Here is a 19,726-nt window from a genome sequence, read left to right on the forward strand (position 1 = left end):
ATATTCATGAGTACAATTTTAATTCTAATTTTGCCATCTGCCTTTACAGTATGGAGGAATGTGAGGCACTGTGTACCCGCTTGGCAATTATGGTTAATGGATCCTTTAAGTGTTTGGGAACCATTCAGCATCTCAAATACAAGTCAGTCATTTCACTTACTTGCGTCACATTTTAAAATATATGAAAATGTATCAAAAGATCCTTAAACAATGAATGCAAAAACCCAGTGAGCATTGCATGAAATTGCTGGTCTTTGATTTTGCGTTACCTGACATTGATGCAAACGTAGGTTTGGTGATGGCTACGTGGTGACCATGAAGATCAGAGCAGCTATGCCCGGCTGTGCCCCCGACCTGAACCCTGCTGAGGCGTTCATGGAGAACACCTTCCCCGGCTGCATCCAGAGAGAGAAACACTACAACACCCTACAGTACAAGATCTCCTCCCCCTCCCTGGCAAGGATCTTTCAGATGGTCCTGGCTAACAAAGAACAGCTCAACATAGAGGACTACTCAGTGTCACAGACCACTCTTGACCAGGTAAATCAGCATAGGAAAACACAACAATGCATTATAAAATTGCAATTTAATAGGTGTGTAGATTTCTCATTTAGGCAACCATTTTAGCTCAGAGGACAATAGGTTGATCCTAATGTTTCTATGTCCCCGTAGGTTTTTGTGAATTTTGCCAAGCAACAGTCAAGAGAGGATGATACTATTGTATTGCATCCAAAAGCAGCTGGAGCAGAGCGATACATTGACACCACATCCATCAAGTCTTTGAGGAAGTGAGCTTACCTCAGTGAGCTCAACTGGAAGACAGTCTTTGGCAGTGTTGTGCATGAACACGCTCATCGAACGTGCTTGTGTTTTTTGGCGAAACGGTGAACGAACGTATCCGTTTGCAACTAATGAATGTGAACGTGAGCGTTGTTCTCTCCCACAAGAGTTAACGACAGCTCAAGTGTCGTGTTTTTTACCGCACCCGTCATGCTGGCATGGCTAGAGCAACTTGCAATTCAGAGGCAGCTACCTGTACGGCTGAAGCCCTTTCATATGAATATTCAAAGGAGTTTTATGATTAAATCAGAACAAATCTCTTTACAAGAGAACCATCCCTGTCCAACAGCGGCAAAGTTCCTCCATCCAAGTCAAACTCAGTGCACTTTGAGAAGGACCAATCATGAATGTGAAATCGGTTAATTTCTTGTAACTGTGAGCTTAGCTCAAAATTCAAAAATTGTGAACTATGAACGTGAACTAGTTCATTTTAATCTGGTGAACTGAACTTTGAGACATCTCTTGTAAAGTGTGAACTTGCACAACACTGGCCCTTGGCTTCCTTTTTGAGGATCGCCATATTCAGAGAACCCAGGCCCCGCAGGCTTATTGATGCGCCTGCGCATTGAAGAACTGAAAGCTAGTTGGCAGAGCTTGAATGTCCCGTTCAAATGAGACTTTCAACAGAAGGTTCTCTATAGTGTCATCATGAAGTCCCGTTTCTTGCCTGGTGGAAGCCACCAGAGCATGATCAGTTTTGGGATACTAAAATAAACTCAAGGTGAGGCAATACTGCACATGTTGTACTTTGCTTTTCCAATGAACAGGGTTAGTGGGCTTTGAATCTGGAAAGTGTGGAGCATTTATGTGCCTGTATGCTCCACGTTCTGCTCACCTTGTAGGCCTTGCAAACTTAGACTTATGACAAGGACCATTAGTTTAATTGATGATGTGTCAAAAAGTTCAGTATCGGGTTGTAATGGGAGCTTGGTGTGAATTGTGAAGAAAGCATAGGTCCTGCGTATTCTTTGCTTCAGATGCCAAGCAAGACAATGTTTTTTGCCTTTGTTAGATACATACGTGAAATAAGCACTCAGAGAAGCATAGTCTTAGCACTTTATTGATGCAGCTTTGATTGAGGCATCACAATTTTTGGCAAACTGCTAAAAAATCTGCTAGTGCAATACAGCTAATCATTTTTACAAAATCCTCTTGCTGCTATGACATTCATTTCAATATCGTAATACTTTTATGCCACCAATGTCTTTTTCAATATTTGCGCTTTGTGTGTGTGCAACTTTGTTAAACTGTCTGTATTCCACCAGCACCTGGTGTCATTAGAGGATTTTGACAAAATGTCACAAAAGTGATGTTTCTGAGAGAAGCGTCATTCCCAATAAAGTCACATTTTTCCTTAAGATGTGCACCCTCTTTTTGCAGACAACCTGTTTGATTTCCTTCACGCTAAAATTGCTTGAGATCACTCACATTCACATTTATAGATAACAGTTTCTAACAGTTGAATAAAACCTGAGATTAGACAGTAAGGGCTAGAGAACCACAGCAGTTATCACTGACTACCTGATATGCCCTCTACACATTAATGCCAGAAGTTACACTTATACAGCACAGTTTCTATTTCTCTGAAGAAAACAATCTGAGATATACAGTGGAGAAGCTTAACATTATCATAATTAAATGTCTGCTTTATCAACATTCCTCTTGAGAGCTTAAAGGTGATGTTGCACTCTCAAATGGATGCCATGGCATTTTAGATTTTAGTCTGTAAGGTTAGGGTTAGGGCACTTTATTATAAGCTAGAATACATTTTATTTCTTTCACTTAACCTGAAAACTTTATTAGTGCTGAAGCATTCATCACTGAAAAGAAGTAGAACAACATGTGAGCTAATGAGCCAGCTTGCTGTGAGAACTATTCACTGGTTTGAATAAGGGTTGCTAAAATACTGAAATTATATTTTTCAACCTTTAGCTCCTGAGTCCTAAGTCAAAAGAAAAACAACCTTCATCACAAAGAATATGACACTAATGATGATATATCTAATGTCATTAATAACTTAATACTTAATATAATAACTTTACTTGATAACTTTATGTCACAATACCAAATCAAACTCTTAGGAAGACACTAAAACCCATTGTTGAAACTAGATTCATAAATGCTCCAGTGTATTGCCATAGTATTATTGCTCCTGGTCACAATCCTTTCACAAAATGAAAGACTTGAATAGTGCTGGACTCAGCAACACCAGACTTATTTGTTTAGTGAAAAACACTTACTGAGAGTGAATGTTTACCCCCCATATGCTACAACAGTCCTTGTTTTGATCACTATCAGAGAATCAGTGGGATAATGGCCACCCGGAGGCTGGGATAGTCCTTGAACTCCCTGCTGTAGGCTCTGTGCTTCCCTTTGGCCCAGATGGTCATCTGGATGAGTCCTAATAATGTGTACAATGCCACTGGAATACAAAAAATATATGAGAACATGAACACTGTGGTGCAATTATTGCTACTGTTGCAAAAAGTGTATATATGTCAAAAGAGGGCGACATACCTGGCAGACACTGGGTCATGATGGAAAAGCTCACCCAAGCTCCAAACTACAGTATGTGTCAAAAATACAGGCAGACAAAGAGGTGAATACACAAGTATGTTTGATATTCATTGCCATGTAGAATTACTATAAATGCTTTCTATTACCTCATACGTGTAATTCGGACATGATACAAAGAAAAATAACCATGTGAAGGGGTTCTTTGTTGGCATTGGAAACCTTTTGACTCTGGATCCTGAGAAATGGGTTTAAGGGGGGAAATGATTATGTTTAAAGAACATTAAGATGTTATTGTATGTAGCAGTTCTCTCAATGATAAGAATATACTGCAGACATCCATATCATTAATACTTATATGGTCGATAAATCAATAGCATTAGCATGCAGTGATAAATAATCTATTGAATAAATTGACAACAATGTCTTCAATACTTGGCGTAATCCACCTTTAAGAAATATGGAAGTAAGCAAAATAAAACTCACCATCTCCTCTGAGGTTGTTAAGGGCCAAGTGAATGGAGAAGTTGCCCAGTTCACACATCTAAAGCAGAAGTAAGTATTTCACACAGTACTGTTATACGTACATGAACTGTGACTTCATGTTGGCCCTGAGTGAATCCCAGGATACTATACGTACCACAAATATGACTAATGCATAGTTGACTTGCAGTTCTCCATATGCTGTGAAGAGAGACGGTGTTGGTAAACTGCAGAAAATAAAGAAAATCAATGTGTGTGTGTGTGTGTGTGTGTGTGTATGTACATGGGCTGACTTACATGGAGGTGTGTAAAGAGGATGGTTGATATAGTAGGCCAACCAAGCTGAGAAACCACAGTAATAGGCACAATTCTGCGAGAGGACGTGAACAGTAAAGCTATATGAATATGTATATACGATTATATCATTACAAGCAGTACAATGAAACGGTCCATCAAGATGTAAATTTAATGTTTACTTTGATTCAATTACTGTTTTCGAACCACCAAAACAAAGTAGAAGACCTATAAGAGTTGCCTCATGAAGACTCTGTGCTCTGAGACTGTTACAAGTAGCATTCTGTATTAGAAGTAGTCCTGAGGCTAAAATCAGTACCACAACAGCTGGCATGGGACAAAGAAAAAAAGAGGCCATACGTTGTGAGAGAGGTGAGCATATTATCTGAGGCTTTTCTTTTCAAGGGTAGTCATGTCCTCACCCTAACTATTGTCCTGAGAGGCATGGTCCCATGGGAGAAACGATGCACAAAGATAGTCTCTATCAACCTCTTCATATAGTGGAAGGTATGACAGGCACAGGCTAGTCTGAGAGACAGAGAGGACGGATGAGGTCAGAGGTACAAGTATGTACATTTAAGTGGAAGTGCTTACATTCTGGTTGTGGTGTGCAACTCCATCATACTATTACTTTTAACTTTGAAATGAGAAAAGATTCCATTTAAATGATCCCTGTGTGCTAAAATGGGTCACTGCAGCAACAAAATGTTTGGGATTCAGCAAAGAACGTGCTGCTTTCTATAAATAAAGGAACAAACCAAAATGATATGAGCATACACAACTAGATAATAAATGATAAATGTGTACAGCATTTCATAACAAACAAAAACACATGGCATTAGTTAACATTACCCCTATTTGTAGGGTTTGAATACTTCCTTGGGGTGCTACAATAAAATGACAACCCCCGAGGGAGGGAGTGTGGATCAATAAGCAGATCATGATTAAGAAGATCGTCCAACCCATCCTGTCATAGCAGCATAAAATACAGATGTTTTTCCCCGCAGTTATATTAGATGATATAGTAGATGCTACACTGACATGAGATAATGCAGTTAGTTCAGATTCTGATTTAATTTTACAGTCTGACTTTTACTCCATAATAGAATTAGACAAAACTAACATGCTCTTAATGTAGTAAAGCATAAAATGGCAGTAAAAAAAATGAAAAAGACTGACTTTAATAGAGACTCGTACATTACTAAATCACATTTTGATATTTTCGGAAATTCCCTTTCCTGCTGTGAATCAAATGACAAGATTGAAACCCCTCTCAGGCCTGAGAGAGATCAAACTATTCCTTTAGGCTTGGTTATTTTTCTACCAAAGAACTCAAGCTCGTGTCTGTAAATGTGTTTCAAGTCTGCAGCTTAAAACCCGTAGCCTGCCATAGCCTAATTATGTAATATGTAATATTAATACCATAATAGCTGGAGTTTCTGTCGTCCACTTACGTGACAACAGGATGGGGACTGGAGGAAAAGGCATATCTGTTTGAGTAAATGTATGGTACTCGAAAATAGAAAAGGAGGTAGGTGAGTAAGGGTCCAATGCACTCTGCCAAAAACACCTGGAAACATAACAGAAAGTTAACACTTCATAACATCTCTCTACTGCAGATTCTGCTTTCTCACAACCAGCACATCAGTAATCTTTTTACCATAGTCCAACCTAACTGTGGACCAAGATCTCTGAAGTACATGGTGGCCGTGGTCCCTACAGGCAGATTCTGTAAGATTTCATCATCTCTGAGTGATTTGTCCTCTGAAAAAGAAGAAGAAAAAAAATGCACACAAATTCAGCGTCATCTGAAATTGTACCAAAAATATTTCTATCCGGTGGAAAATATCGTCTCTAGCTCATAAAGCTGTTAGGATCCTGTTGGTTTCTGTCTCCCCTGCCCTTTCTCCCTCCTGTGCTGTCTCCCTCTACCTGCCGCCTGAGCAGAGGTTACTCCAGGTCACTCCGCCCACACACCTGCAATTCACACACAACTGACACCAATCTCCAATCAAGCCACCCACTCCTTCCCTGCCTACATAAGCCCAGATCACCACTCTCTGCCAGATTGTCTGTTGCATTTGGTACAATTCAGGCTCCTTTCTCCAACACTTCTTGTGATTTTGCTTGTGTCTGCTCTCTGTCCTGCTTCTGTTTTTTGTCTCCCTCCTCCATCTGTTCTCTCAGGTCTCCGTCCCACTCCTGCTCCCTGTTCCACCTGGTTGTCTTCCCTGGTCCTCACCCCGGTCCTGCTTCCCGCTAGCCCCTTTTCCCCGTCCTTGCTCCTATCCAGTGGTGTTAATAAACCCATCTGTCTCCCAACCACCCAGTCGTTCTGTGTCTGCATTGTGGGTTCAGACAGTCTAGCTCCGCACGACAAAAGCACCCTATTGTTGAGAACTGACCAATTGAATTGAGAAAACTCGCAGTCATACTGATATTTTTAATGAGTTTCTTCGTGTGCAAGGCATTGTGGCTTAAAATTATGTTTCAGAGTCTTTCTAATGAATGTCTGATCAGTTTTTCAGCGCACGTTCTCTCCACCTGAGAGCTCACAGGGGCACAGCCACAGATAATATGTTGCACTAATTGGATGACATTTTTAGAATGTCCTCAGGGGTTGCTGGCCCACATAGCTTTTAACCAAAGTCTCTACACTGTGCTTCTTAGTAACAAGATAGCCCTCATAGTCTATTCAAAAACAAAAGCACTGCAACACCATACCTCATGCTGGGTCTTTCTTTATGTTCTGTATGTGCTGTGTCTGCTTTTAGTGTTTTCAATGGAAAATGGTGCACAATGAGCAGTCTACCTTTCATGTTTAACATTAAGGAAAAACAGACCGTGGTTTCCACAGCGATGATGGCTGCATGAAGACTTCAGTTTTCATTTACCTCCAGAGTGAGGACCATTGTAAAGGTTATCGAACTTTCTCGGCCTCACTGTACAACAGCAATTTCATTTCAAATTCTACTATTAAATTCTCCCACTGATCACATCTGGGTTTTGCAATAGGTCTTCAATATTGCTTGTGGAAACATCAGGCCTGAGACCACATAGGATGCTTTTTAATTAGAACTGCGGTTGTTTCAGTAGATTTGCCTCTTTTAAACAAAACAAATTCCACAAACTCTCAGTCACACCACAAGCTGTATCAGGCTCAGATGACAAAACAGTGTACAGTGACGTTTAATTACTATTAATAAATTACATTTAATTTACAGAGTGGGCTCTTTATAAACAAAAGCTATGGCTAACTGTCTCTTTCCTATTGGTGTTCTAAACAACATGATGCCTGTTCTTATTTCAGGTTGCCCATCTAATGATGATTACAGCAAAGAAACAGGTTCTGTATTACACACGACATTTACAGGTGGATTAGAAAAATATATATATATCTTTTCTCTTAATAGCACAGCCCGAGGATTCACATGCCATAGACAAGATCTTTTGAGTCATGAAGCTAAATAAATATACCTACTTGGACTAAATCACATTATGGGACTGTAACAGAACAGCATCGTATTTCCACACAATAAATTATCCTCTTCTCATGAGATAAGTAAAAACCTAAGGATCTAATTCCACGGTCGAACGCCTCCCTTTTTCTTTTTTTCAAAGCATCAGACTGGTTGGTAATCATAAGAATGATGTCTGCATTGCCACACAGTATTTGTGGGTAGCGACATACACATACACATCCACGGCAATTTGGAGACGCACTGACTATTGCAGCTTTAACGCTGTTAATGAGACACATACACATACAAACGTACACATACAGTAAATAATCATATTGTGGCTACTTACTGGGATCAAGCTTCAGGGCTTGTCGTGCTGGATACCAGTGAGGATCTGAGCAGAGCAAACACACATGCACACACAGACACACACACACACTCAAATGTATGGTTGGCCGAAGCTGGCATTGCACACAGAGATTTTGGCCCTGTGCCCAATAATAATTGATCACAATGGAATAACGTTGAGCTCTGCTGCTCTAATGGATGCTGATGGCCTCAGGCTTGGCAAACATTTGGTAACATTTCAGACCAGATGCACCTACACTGATGACAGAACCACTGTGGCCTTCAGAGGAGTTAACAAGAAACTGGTTTTGACGGGACATTTCTCTGGGGAAAGAGTGTGATATGATGTACTGTAAGATAATTAACTGAAGAGCACAGCAAGCCTGTTAATAATCTTTTTTTTTCTTCCACCAAACAAATTCAAGTTTTGGCTTACTGTAAATGAGTAATGAAAGAAACTAAAATAATACAACAGTTTATTGTCAGAGAGCTAAATTTAAAAACCCTGCAGAATTTATCTAAGTTGACCAGTGAGCTATAAAAGAAATCTTTATTTTACTGTCAGGGATGAAATACAATCAATCAAATACAAAGGCCAGCAGAAATGTTGCATAGAACCATTAAACAAGTTGAACACTCAGGCTCACCAAAACCTATTGATTTAAAAAGTGCACAAAAACTCACATGTTTTATGAAAAAGGCTCTTGATGTCTCCTATTGTTGAGTAGGGCTCCACCTGAATGCAACACAAACAGAATATGTAGCCTCGATGTATTATCAGTGAAGAGGCTGAGAGTTGCTCACAGTCATTAAAACCTCATGCTGTGCAACCATGTCTAAAATGATGCAATCCATTTCGTGTGGTGGTGCAGTAAAAAAAACATGGAATCTCTGCTTTGAATATTTCACTTACGATATAGTTTTAATGAAGAATTGGCACAAGCTGATGTAGAATGCACATGGTCAGACTGTGGAAGAAGATTATTCTTATTAACAAAAGAAACGTACCTTATCCAAAAAACAAAGCTGCTCTTTGGTCTTGGCATCCAGGACCTTCACCTGAAGAAAACATGAGATGTACCACATTTATAAAAAAGACCCAGGTAGTACTATGGGTTTCGTACACACATTTAAGAGAATGAATAAGAGACTGCATATTCAGAATGTGATGGGTTTGATGAGACCTGGCCTCTGCTTGCCATCTCAGCAACAAAACCACAGGCAGTAAAAGCCGGACCTGCTTTCACATCCCTCTCAGGACAAGCTGTAAAGATTGTGCCAGAAGGCTGGAAGCATATAGGCTGTAAATCTGATAAGAGGTCAAATTCATATTTGTCTCTGTCACGGAATATTTCTATGAAGAAGTCAAAATCAAATCCTTTGAATAAAATATGGACAACTGGAGAGAAAATTGGTGCCAGAGTTCTTCTCAAGCGCCCTACTGCCAACTGTGGCCAGTTTTCCCGATCAGCTACATGAATCTCGATGTGAATAATGAGGCTGATTGAGCCTTATAGGAAAAAAGGGAATTTTGTTGTCCTGCTGCTTTCTTGCACACATCTTTTTCATCCTAATTAGACCATGTCAGTGGTGATGTACAGCATATGCAAGGAGGCTGGTGGGTGGCGGCCCATAATTTGCCCTGAAAGCACTTCATACTGTGTTGCTCAGCAGAGCTGTCGTAGCTAAATTGGTTCCCTTACTGGACAGTGTAATAACCCGCTAATGGATACCTAAAGATTTGCTGAGTGCACAGTCGAGAAAGAGAGAATGAGAGTTGCAGAGAGAGAGAGAGAGAGAGAGAGAGAGAGAGAGTGCTCTATACATATACCATCTGCTGTTTGCTTTGCAAAAAACACAGGTTTAGTAAGTCATCTTGTGACCAAAAGTATTTTTTAATATTCTAGTCACTGGTTCTTTCTTCAATTGTATGAGTTGCACCAATTCATGAGATCAATTATATGCTTAAACATGAAACCTAGTGTTCATTCCTCTTTTTTAAAACAAATGAATAAACAACTCCTCTGAACTGCAACCAGCAAAACCTCCCACTGAGGTAAGAGTTTCACTGAAGCTACCTTACAATACAATTCACAATTCTAGATATAACATTTTTCATCTTGTCGATCTTTGCGGTGTGTGCTCATGCTTAGCAGGATCTGAGCTGGCGTCTCAGTGAAGGGCATCCTGGGAGTTGGGTTTGTTTTGCCTTCCATCTGCTAACCTTCCCAACTGCATTCTGACGGCACATGTTGATGCATTTGCGTGTTCACGAAGAGCATCGAGGGTGTCATTAGGGCTGCGGGTTGTAAAATGGTGTGCACTCAGTTGTGCTGTGCCCTTGCAAATCTGATTATCAGACGCCCCTGTCCTCTCATGGGAATACAGGGCACTGCTGACAGCACAGGTCACACAGAACATGTGCGTACGTGCTTGTGAGGGCTTGTGAGGGCTTTTGTCTATGTGAGGGGAATTAAAGTGGTTTTTCAAATGAACATTCCTCTTTTTCTTCTTCTATGCAAGGTGGATTTTTAAAGACGCGGTTTGTTCTTTCAGCATATCTTGCTTTAATAATCTGAGTTATGGATACCAACTAATGATTAGCTGCATATGGCTGCCCAGTATAGGCCATGTCCTTTTAGCCTTCACACCCATTCAAGCAGAATGAATTCAAACAGAATTTCTTTTTCATACAAGGAGCGTAATCAACTGACCACTCAGCTGCATAAACACACAGCCTACCAAGAATCTAGTTGCTAAAGTGCTAAATAGCAAAGCGAAAATGTTCTGTGGTGTTCCATTAATATTTATAAGGTAAAATAGCTGGCACTCTAACTTCAGGAGAGAAAGGTTTGTGAATGAAACTTGTTCAAATCTGACCCCAAGTGCAAAGATGGCTGCAGAGCCATGTAAATTTCCTGCCTGTCCACTAACCTTGAGGCAGGTGAAAGACTGAAAGAATAGTACGACGTTGTAGGAAAACATGTTTTCACCATACTGCTGGTGGTTGGATGAGATTGATAAGACTCTCGTTCAATATGAAGCTCTACAAGGGGAAGTTACTGTGCTTGACCAAGTCCCGTACACAAACCTCCTATTTCTACACTTTGGTTATTATTCAGATTAAACAAATGAAATATAACAGGTTCATCACAGAGCTTTAATTTTCGAGGATCTTGTTAGCTTTGAACAGAGCTAGGGTAGTTGTTTTCCCTTGATTCCTGTCTTTATGCTAAGCTAAGCTAACCAACTCCTGCCTGTAGCTTTATATTTAGTTTATGGACAAGAGAGTGGCACCCATTTTCTAATCTAAACATACAAGTTTACAAAATTTACTCATAAACCATCTTAATATTCTCTAAGTTTGGCTTGCAGCCTTTATGGAACAGTTATGGCCCACATCCCATAACATGTTGTAAATTAGCTAGAGTTCATAGACGTGCTGCACTCGCAGCAAATTACTTGTCTTCGTCTTCTTCATTAGTACTCATCAGGCCTTGTGAGGCAAGACTGGGGGGCCGGAGAAAAATCATGAAAGGGGCTCCAGCTCAGTTATGTTTAGGATGAACATTTGAACTTCATAACCTCTGCTGAAACTTGAAGCCTACTAAAATTTTGTTTATCTAACATCGTAGGACTGCTAATAAGAATGATTGTCATCAGACTGACCTTCATTCTAAAAGTAATGACTGTAGCTCTTGTAAGCATGTATCCCTCCAGCCATGTGTTGCCTGATGAGATGAGTGTCAACATGCTTTTTTGATAAATTATTTAATTATTTTTACAGTATATGATGTTTAGAGCTAGATGCCTGTGGTTAGTCGACAGTGTTTACAAAAAGTTTTAAAAGAAATAATCAATGGAACCATGTTAAGGATGCCTGCCTGACCTCTATTAAATGCTGCTTAAACTGACTCTCTTGCTCAATTGAGGCCTTGTGAAACAATAATCCCAAAACTTTCAGTTCTCTATCAGAAAGTCACAATTCAAAGTTTCAGTTAGTTCAAATGCAATCTGCGGCACTTACCTTAATCATGTGCATTTAGACTTACCTCAAAGAAAGTGGCCCGAGTCATGGTGCGTGACGGTTATTATGTCCTCTGTGTACAGGGTGAAAATGACCTTAAACATTAGTACATGCAAACGTAACCCCCACACTCTCATTCCTCACACACATGCAGAAGTGGATCCTCTCCTTTCGAGGACAATCTCTGGACTGACCCCTTATTCTTCCCAGTCTCCTTTTCTCCCTCACTCCCTCTCTCTCTCTCTCTCTCTCATACACACTCTCCCTCTCTCCCTCTCTTTTCTCTGAGGTAGAGCTGAGACACAGAATCACCAGAGGCACTCCAGAAACCCTGCACATGCTCCCCCCTCTTGCTTTTCTTTCCTCCAGCTTCCTCCTACTTTTGCCTCTTTCTCTTGTTTGTGCCAAAGTATCTTTGGGGGAAAGCGCTTGGCAGAGTCCACCTTGGTTTGAGTAAGCAGATACCACACCTGAGATTGAGCCAGCTGAGCAGTGCAAGAATGGAGGAGGGAGAATATCAAGAATAACTAACGCAGAACTTTAATATTTCTTTAATTCTAACTATGAATCTTTGAGAACACAGTCCCATATAAAAAAGTGCACGAGCACAAGTTCAGCAAATGGATTAGATGTTTAAAAACATGCATTAAATGCAGAAAATACCAAATATATGAAACATATAACAAAACATAATTCTATTTTATGTTTCACCAGAGGTCAACATATGACTTATGTCATGAACCGCTATCGTCTTCAGCTGCAGCTCTTAGTCATGTCAGCAGAAGATGAACCCACCAGGGCTGGACCAAGCACCAAAATATCCCACACAAGTGGAGCTACAACTACTCAGGGTCAAACTGTACTCTGTAAAAGTGTATGTGCGGTTTGTTTAAGCATACTTGATGTTAAAGTTGCAGTATAGATTATGAAATAGAAAGTGTGAAGTGGACTGTAAATGACAAGTACATTATTACATATTTTAACAAGACTACTAAAGTCTAAAGCAGTCCGCTCTGTTCATGGTCTTGATGATTAAAGGGAAACTGACCATTACAGTTTATAATAGTCCTGTTTTGAGATCTGTTGAGACATTCACTTGGTCCTTAAACATATTTTAAAGGACCAGGTCTTTCTAGCACACTGCATTCCAAGAGTTTCTGGATTTCTTAAAAATTTAAGAGCAATGGGAGAAAGCTGGCTGGTGTTTATGTAACTTAGGGTGGACGCCATCGCATGCTTTCCCATTCCAGCGATGGGCCTGTGCTGGTTGTACTTCGACTACATGATCATGTGGAGAGCGTTGTGTTTTTACCTTGGAAGCCAGCATCTATTGATAGATTATCTGGGTTTTACATGGTGGTTTGTACCTGCGCTTCACCTGTACTTAGTGAAAGAAGAGGTGAGAACTATTCCCTACAATTATGCTTTGGATGGTTATTTAACTGAGGCTGTTCACAAAACATAGAGACTAAGTAAGTAAGTAACTGTGCAGTGCAGAAAAGTCTGCCATACAATATGTATCCAGATGACTGTTGCACAGTGAAACAACATATTTCTATGCGTCTGTTCCAAATATAGTTTCTGTGCACACAGCTTGAGCAAGGCTGAGCCTGTTTTGATACAATATTCATGTGAAAAGACTATATTAGATACATTTAGACCTAAAATAAGAATAAAGACAAACAAATGACTGAATTGTGAATGATTCAAGAGACAAAGTGCAGTTTCATCTGTCATAAACAGTCCTGGTGAGATATGTCTCCACGGTGCATTTTGTCTTTTCTTTCTTTTCGCCTGCTTTGCCCTCCAGTCGTGCACTTGCTCAGCAGCCATATTTTTCTCCACTTGTGCCTTTCAAAATTGGTTTCAAACAATGAAAATCAAGCTGAGCATGTATTCACTCCTCTGTTATGCTGCCTGAGGGGATTCAATTTGTGGAGAAAGGGTAGATGTGGAACTGGACCAGACCTTTAAGGCCTGAGGCAAATGTAAACCAGGCGGAATTTAGTGAAAAATGAGACAGGCAGCAAGCAGACACATGTTGCTGTGTGTAAACACTTCAGCATTTGTACATTTGCGTTATTCACTAAGTCAGGATATAGAAGAATAAAAGAATTCTTTGTACAAGACTGTGTCACTTATATGGGAGACAGAAATACAGAAGAAATGAATACATATTTCAATATGCAGCCTTATGCAGCCCTAACTAGACATATCGCGCTAACAGGCAGCAGCCAATACATCTTTAAACAACAGCCATCAGCACTAAATATCAGATTTGAAACTTTCTTTCTGTGGGCTCTGTGTTAAATTTATGATCATTATAATTCAGGAGAGCTTGTAAATTAGAAATGTACTATTTTAATGAGACCAGTCTTCGAAATAGCATGATAGCAGATAATTGGAACACCTAGGGGAAGTCAGAAGACACATTATCTTCTATGTATCTGTTGCTTTTTGGTGCATTTATAAATGGAAAATACCCTTTCTATTTCAAAGCTAAGGTAGCTATCTGGATAATATTATGCGCATATCGTACTTCCTTAATATGCTTGCTATGCCTCATTGGAAATATAGCAGATCTGTTATGAACAATTGTATTAATTTAAGTTAATCTAAATTCATCCATTTGGCCTTTGTGGTAGGGTGAAAGGGCACTGTGCCATTAATTACCCCGAAATCAGCAACAGCATGATGAGTCTTAAAGGACACTCACGCTTGAGTGACTGAAGGATTGTCGATTCTGCCAGTCTGGCTCTGCAGCTGTCTGAGGCCACTGTTTGATCTTTGGTGTCACATGATCATCAGGTCCCTTGAGCTGAACAACATTTCCTTCTATTTCATGGTATTTGGAGGATTAATGTGCTTTACTTTTTTTTTTTATCTGTACACAGGATGATTATTAATGTTTTCGTTGAGCCCTAATCTTACCTCCAGCAACACAATCAGGCCAAGAAATTTTACGTGGACACATGGCACTGACTCTGTCATAACATTTGCTGAGCACATTTGGGTTTCCCAGAGTATGAACCTTGCCCAACCCTCAAAGGTCCCTGCAGGTTTCCTCCATATAGGATGACACTGTCCTCTGCTGGTCAGTATGGCCAGTGCCTCTGATTATTATCTACTACCTCCAACTTTCAGCAGCTTTACTTAAACCACACATTTAAGCTTCCACCTCTGAAATGGTGACCAAATCACAAGTGAATTGACTCTTGGGTGATTTTTTGAGGCAATTCTTAGCTATTTGTACCTGTAATGTATGCAATTCAATTAAAAGCCTGGTGTGATCTTAAATACTTTTGTTGTCTTTATTCTATATCTTTATAGTTGTATAGTGGGAAGGATCAACATTGCTAAAATAATGAAAATGAGGAGGTCATTTCAGGAAAAAAGTTTGTGGAACCCAGTCATAATCTTTCTTAGTGGTTTAACGCTTGGTTATAGCAGTTGCCTTCTATGATCAAAACTCCTAAGACTACATCGCAGTCAGGGCATGTTTCGTGCTGGTCCAGAGGGTCTTCATTGACTTTCCCATCAGTCTGCATCACCCTCTAACCCCTGAGGATGCCAGCTCATTGTGGTTTGGGGGCTTTTTAACTTCCAGTCATTGTCGGTCCTCTAAATGAGCAAACCACAGTCTGGTGTGGTGATGTGGAGTTTAGACGGAAAGGGACTGGAGGCTATAGCTAAATGCAATTGGTACACTGCAGGGTGGGAGTGGGGGTGTGACGGTGGATGGAAGGATGTCTCTTTCTATTTCCTGCAGAGATCTGAGGTTGTGGCCCTGTGCACATCTGTGAGCCTCTGAACTTGAGTGGAGTCGGTGTTATGATGCTGGAGAAAATGAAGAAAATACACAGATTTGTTTTGATTTGAGATTTGTCTGAGCATTGATGTTGAACTGAAATGAAATTCAAACAGTCTCACTATGTTGGTTATAGTCTTATAGTTCCCAGGAAACACTATTGGTAAAAATCAGCAGCCCATTTCTTAACTAAATAGCACTCCACCCATTTTGGTTTTGAAAGGTTGAGGGCCCTGCAGCATTTCTTCCACCTGGTCACCATGTGAGCCTCTTATGCCAGTGCTTGAAGGGTTACAGAGGCTTGGACTGGAATATAAATGAGCCTGTCAGGTGGCACGCCTGATGTGTAACAGCCTGCTTTGCATTAAAACTGGAACACACTTAAAGTCATTAATTTATTAATTTTATTTTCCAACAATTACACTGGTCAACCTCTTCACACTAAAATGTGCCAGCGGCAAATTGCAATCTAAAAACTAATTTATACTATAGAGACTATGTAGTCCAATATGGTCTACTGCACATTATTGGATCGTGCTCTCCAGTAAAAATGGGGTTTCTCCAGTAGGGGGAGATAGTGACCTGACACTAGGCTCTACAGTTATTTGATAAACTAGGACTCTCTTGAATTCTTAAATTGCTGTCTTTCATATATTTCTGTTTGATCATCTCTCACAGATTCTGGTTTGTGTTGAGGTATCTAGCTCACAAGGGAGGCTATTCTGCCTCTCTGTTGTTCTTCTTAATGCTTCGATGGAGTAAAGTGAACTGTGAATGAACTGTCCATTCGGCAGCAGGTGAAACTGAACTGGATAAGACTTTAATGCTGTGAGAATTGATTATTACTTGAGAAGAATTTCATGGCTGCTATGAACCAGGCATCAAGCAGACTATATGGTGTATATATTTAGTATATATAGTAAATAATGAACACGTAATGACTATTCTGTGAACTAAAACTGACTTTAATCAAAATCCATTTGCAGGGAAAATAGTAGACCCCTGTCTGCCCAATAAGTCATTCACCACAGATTGATTGATTTTTGTTCGGGCTGCAAAACACATCGTTGATGAACATTATTGAAATAACCTGATCTAACACCATCTAATTCAGACCAAATCAATCCCTTATTAGCAAAAATTGGCAGAAAACATAAGTACCGAGATTCTGGGCTAATCTGACCTGATTGAATGATAACGCAGAGAGAAGCTGTAGAGAAAAAGGTCGATATAAATGAAATGTGTCATATTTTGCAACTGTTACAGCCAATACTCACCTGACAATAATAACAAAACTTTTAATGCAGCACTGATTCAACAGAGTTTTGTCTCTTTCTGATTCCATTTTTACTCCATCTCATAAACAAAATAAAATGTTACACTATGATATGCACATAATCATCATTTGGCCTCAACTACAGTAGGAGTTTGCCATGAGTAAACAACAGAGGCTGCAACAATAATGTCTGCTGCTAACAACGGTGAAGTCTGCATCACAACAAGTAAATGTTTCAGCACATTAACTGCAGATATGAGGCTCTCATAAGGAGGGATGTCAGCGCTGCTTTTTGTTACCTTGTCAGTGCTACAGGGAAAAGATATTACCACTGCTGCGCAAGGGATCCCAAGTAATCAGTCAACATATTACGATGTGTCAGTGCAACCTCACACATCATTGTTTTCATTAGTTTTATTCACATAATGTCATCTTCATTGTCCAGACAGATGGTAAGGAAGTCAGTTGCAGTGGTAGCCATTATCAAAGTTTTATTGCAGACCACAGAATGTGGAAACAACCGCCCGCTTGGACCCCACCACTGGTATCCTCAAATCTTGTCAGAAAGTCCATCTTTGTCCTCTTGCATATGATTTCTTTAGGATCACGTGGTGACGTGGTGCTCTCTGATTTATCTTTTAGCTGTGTGACTTTGGCCTGTGTGTCTTTGCTGTGTATACACACAACCTTAGCCACAAAGTGTTGCTTTATAGTGTATTTTCTAGTTCATTAAACTTGAATTTTTGACACTGCAGCATATTAACACAAAGGTCTCAAGACTCTTTTACAGAATTTTTTTTTTTGTTGGCTGTTGGTTTTGTTGGGTCGTTTTTTTTAGCAGAAAAAATAGCTTCAACAAAAGGGTTGAGCTTAACACAGGCAACAATCAGAAATAAGTTTGAGTAATGCCTCTCAGCCCTTTTCTTTGTTATTGGACTCTTCCCATATTTTTCCTATAATGGTAAACGGACAGTAGTGCCAACCTGCCACTTTGACATGTGAACTGGAGGAGCCAGGAATCTAACTGCCAATCAGTTGATTAGTGTACCACACACTCCACTGAACCACAGCTATCGTCAGTGCACGTCTTCTGTGTGTGGTTGTTAATTTGTCATGTGCTGAAAGATCAGGGACAAAGCACCCAACAGCCTCTGTTTCTCTTTGTGTCCCAGAATCCTCATATTTGGATTTGAAAAGAAAGATCTCAATTTACTGATTCTTTCCTTGCAGTCACTAGGATTTTAGAAATACTTCTAGAGGTTGTGAGTCAATCCCTAACCGCAAAAACATCTCACCATTTTTTATTGTTTGAATTCTTTATACATTATTCATTAGCTTAGTTGGATTATTTTCTGCATTTTTATTTGGGCATTTGCACCTTCCTTTGGAGATTAACAGTGTATAAAATCAATCTTTAGCTAAAATACATTATAGACCTTATTCAAAGTTTTTAGGAAATTATGGACCTGAAATAAAGTGGGGCAGTCGTATTTCCCAGCACCGTGTAATTTCAAAGCTCTTGCCATGCTGCCAAGAACGTATTTTTGGTGGAATAATCCTGTACTTATTTATCTGGCATTTACTTGTTTTGAACAATAAGTGCTTTAAATACAATCCGACCATATTATCCTGCATAAGTGCATAATATTTAAAGAGTAGGGAGAAGGAGGGGAGAGACAAAAAATCAAGCACTTACATTATGGTAAATGTTGTTTTCTTTTCCAGTACTGTATCAGCACTTCATGACCAACAGTAGCTGAAGCAGCATTATCTCCACTTCTTCACAAATGTATCCTTCAAAAGTCCAATTCCAATAGAGGTGACCATAATATATCTGTATGGGTTTGATAGAGTTGTCGATCGATAGCAACGACTCAATGATTACCAGGCTGAGTGCAGTGAATTCTGACTTTCAGTACCCACTTTGTGGCCTGCTTTGGGATGAGAAAAAGCCTCTACACTCTGGAATTTTAACATTTTAGAAAGCATTTTCAACTGCTCAACAATGATGCTACACTGTGCTACAAGTGAGGCGTTGGCGGTGTGAAGCATTTCACTGCTGGAGCTAAAAAGCTCAATTGTCAAACGCAAAAAGTAAATGACAAAGCTCATCATGCACACATTTCTCATGCTGAACTATTACCACATACACATTTTCAAAAATTCCTGGTGTAATTTTAACCTGCAAGCTTGCCTGACTGGTTTGTGGTCTGTGCCCTTATATAAGTTTATAAGCAAAGACAACTACCAGGCATTTGGGATGAGTGAGACTATAAAAGGTTAAACATAACTGAAATAATGATGATTTTCCCATCAAATATTACATTTAGGGAAATTATTTTTGAATAACCACCACTGGCAAAATGATGAAGGCCTATAGAGTAGCAGCAAGGCAGCTGCTGATGTTGCTCTCGTTACACTAGTTGAGTCTACTGATGGGGAAAAACAATAGCTCTGACCCTGTGGTGAGGTGATACAATGGGGCTTTAGTCATATTCTTTATGTGCAGCTCAGAAAAGATCCAAGCGAATAATAATAAACCCATCAATCCTGCAGTGATAGCTGTGATAGTGACAGCTACATTTCACTCTGTTCTCCCTTGAACCAACGCTGGTTTAGCCGAATGAGGTTTCAGGTCACCTGTACATTGTCACCATTAAAGATTTTTTTCAGTT

At 39.8% G+C, this 19,726-nt stretch overlaps 2 protein-coding genes across 2 annotated transcripts in view; one reads left to right on the plus strand and one right to left on the minus strand.

Moving 5' to 3' along the window:
• The window catches only part of abca4a (ATP-binding cassette, sub-family A (ABC1), member 4a), a 29,699-nt gene extending 28,887 nt beyond the window's left edge, over positions 1-812 (plus strand). The window contains exons 48-50 of the mRNA XM_070853427.1: positions 50-142; positions 291-540; positions 673-812. Coding sequence (XP_070709528.1) covers positions 50-142; positions 291-540; positions 673-792 — 463 coding nt within the window. The 3' untranslated portion in view covers positions 793-812. The remainder of the gene's footprint in view (positions 1-49; positions 143-290; positions 541-672) is intronic.
• Positions 813-3,134: 2,322 nt separating this feature from the next.
• On the minus strand, positions 3,135-12,016 carry tecrl2a (trans-2,3-enoyl-CoA reductase-like 2a). Its single transcript, XM_070853032.1, has 13 exons — positions 11,993-12,016; positions 8,949-8,999; positions 8,625-8,676; positions 7,942-7,986; positions 5,792-5,895; positions 5,586-5,701; positions 4,554-4,659; positions 4,135-4,207; positions 3,995-4,038; positions 3,841-3,898; positions 3,504-3,592; positions 3,358-3,403; positions 3,135-3,262 (listed from the first exon to the last, which is right to left on the minus strand). The coding sequence occupies exons 1-13, from the start codon at positions 12,014-12,016 to the stop codon at positions 3,135-3,137; spliced, it is 936 nt and encodes a 311-aa protein (XP_070709133.1).
• Positions 12,017-19,726: the final 7,710 nt, after the last annotated feature.

The sequence above is a fragment of the Pempheris klunzingeri genome, chromosome 21 (genome assembly GCF_042242105.1).
Source record: "Pempheris klunzingeri isolate RE-2024b chromosome 21, fPemKlu1.hap1, whole genome shotgun sequence".
Taxonomy (NCBI): domain Eukaryota; kingdom Metazoa; phylum Chordata; class Actinopteri; order Acropomatiformes; family Pempheridae; genus Pempheris; species Pempheris klunzingeri.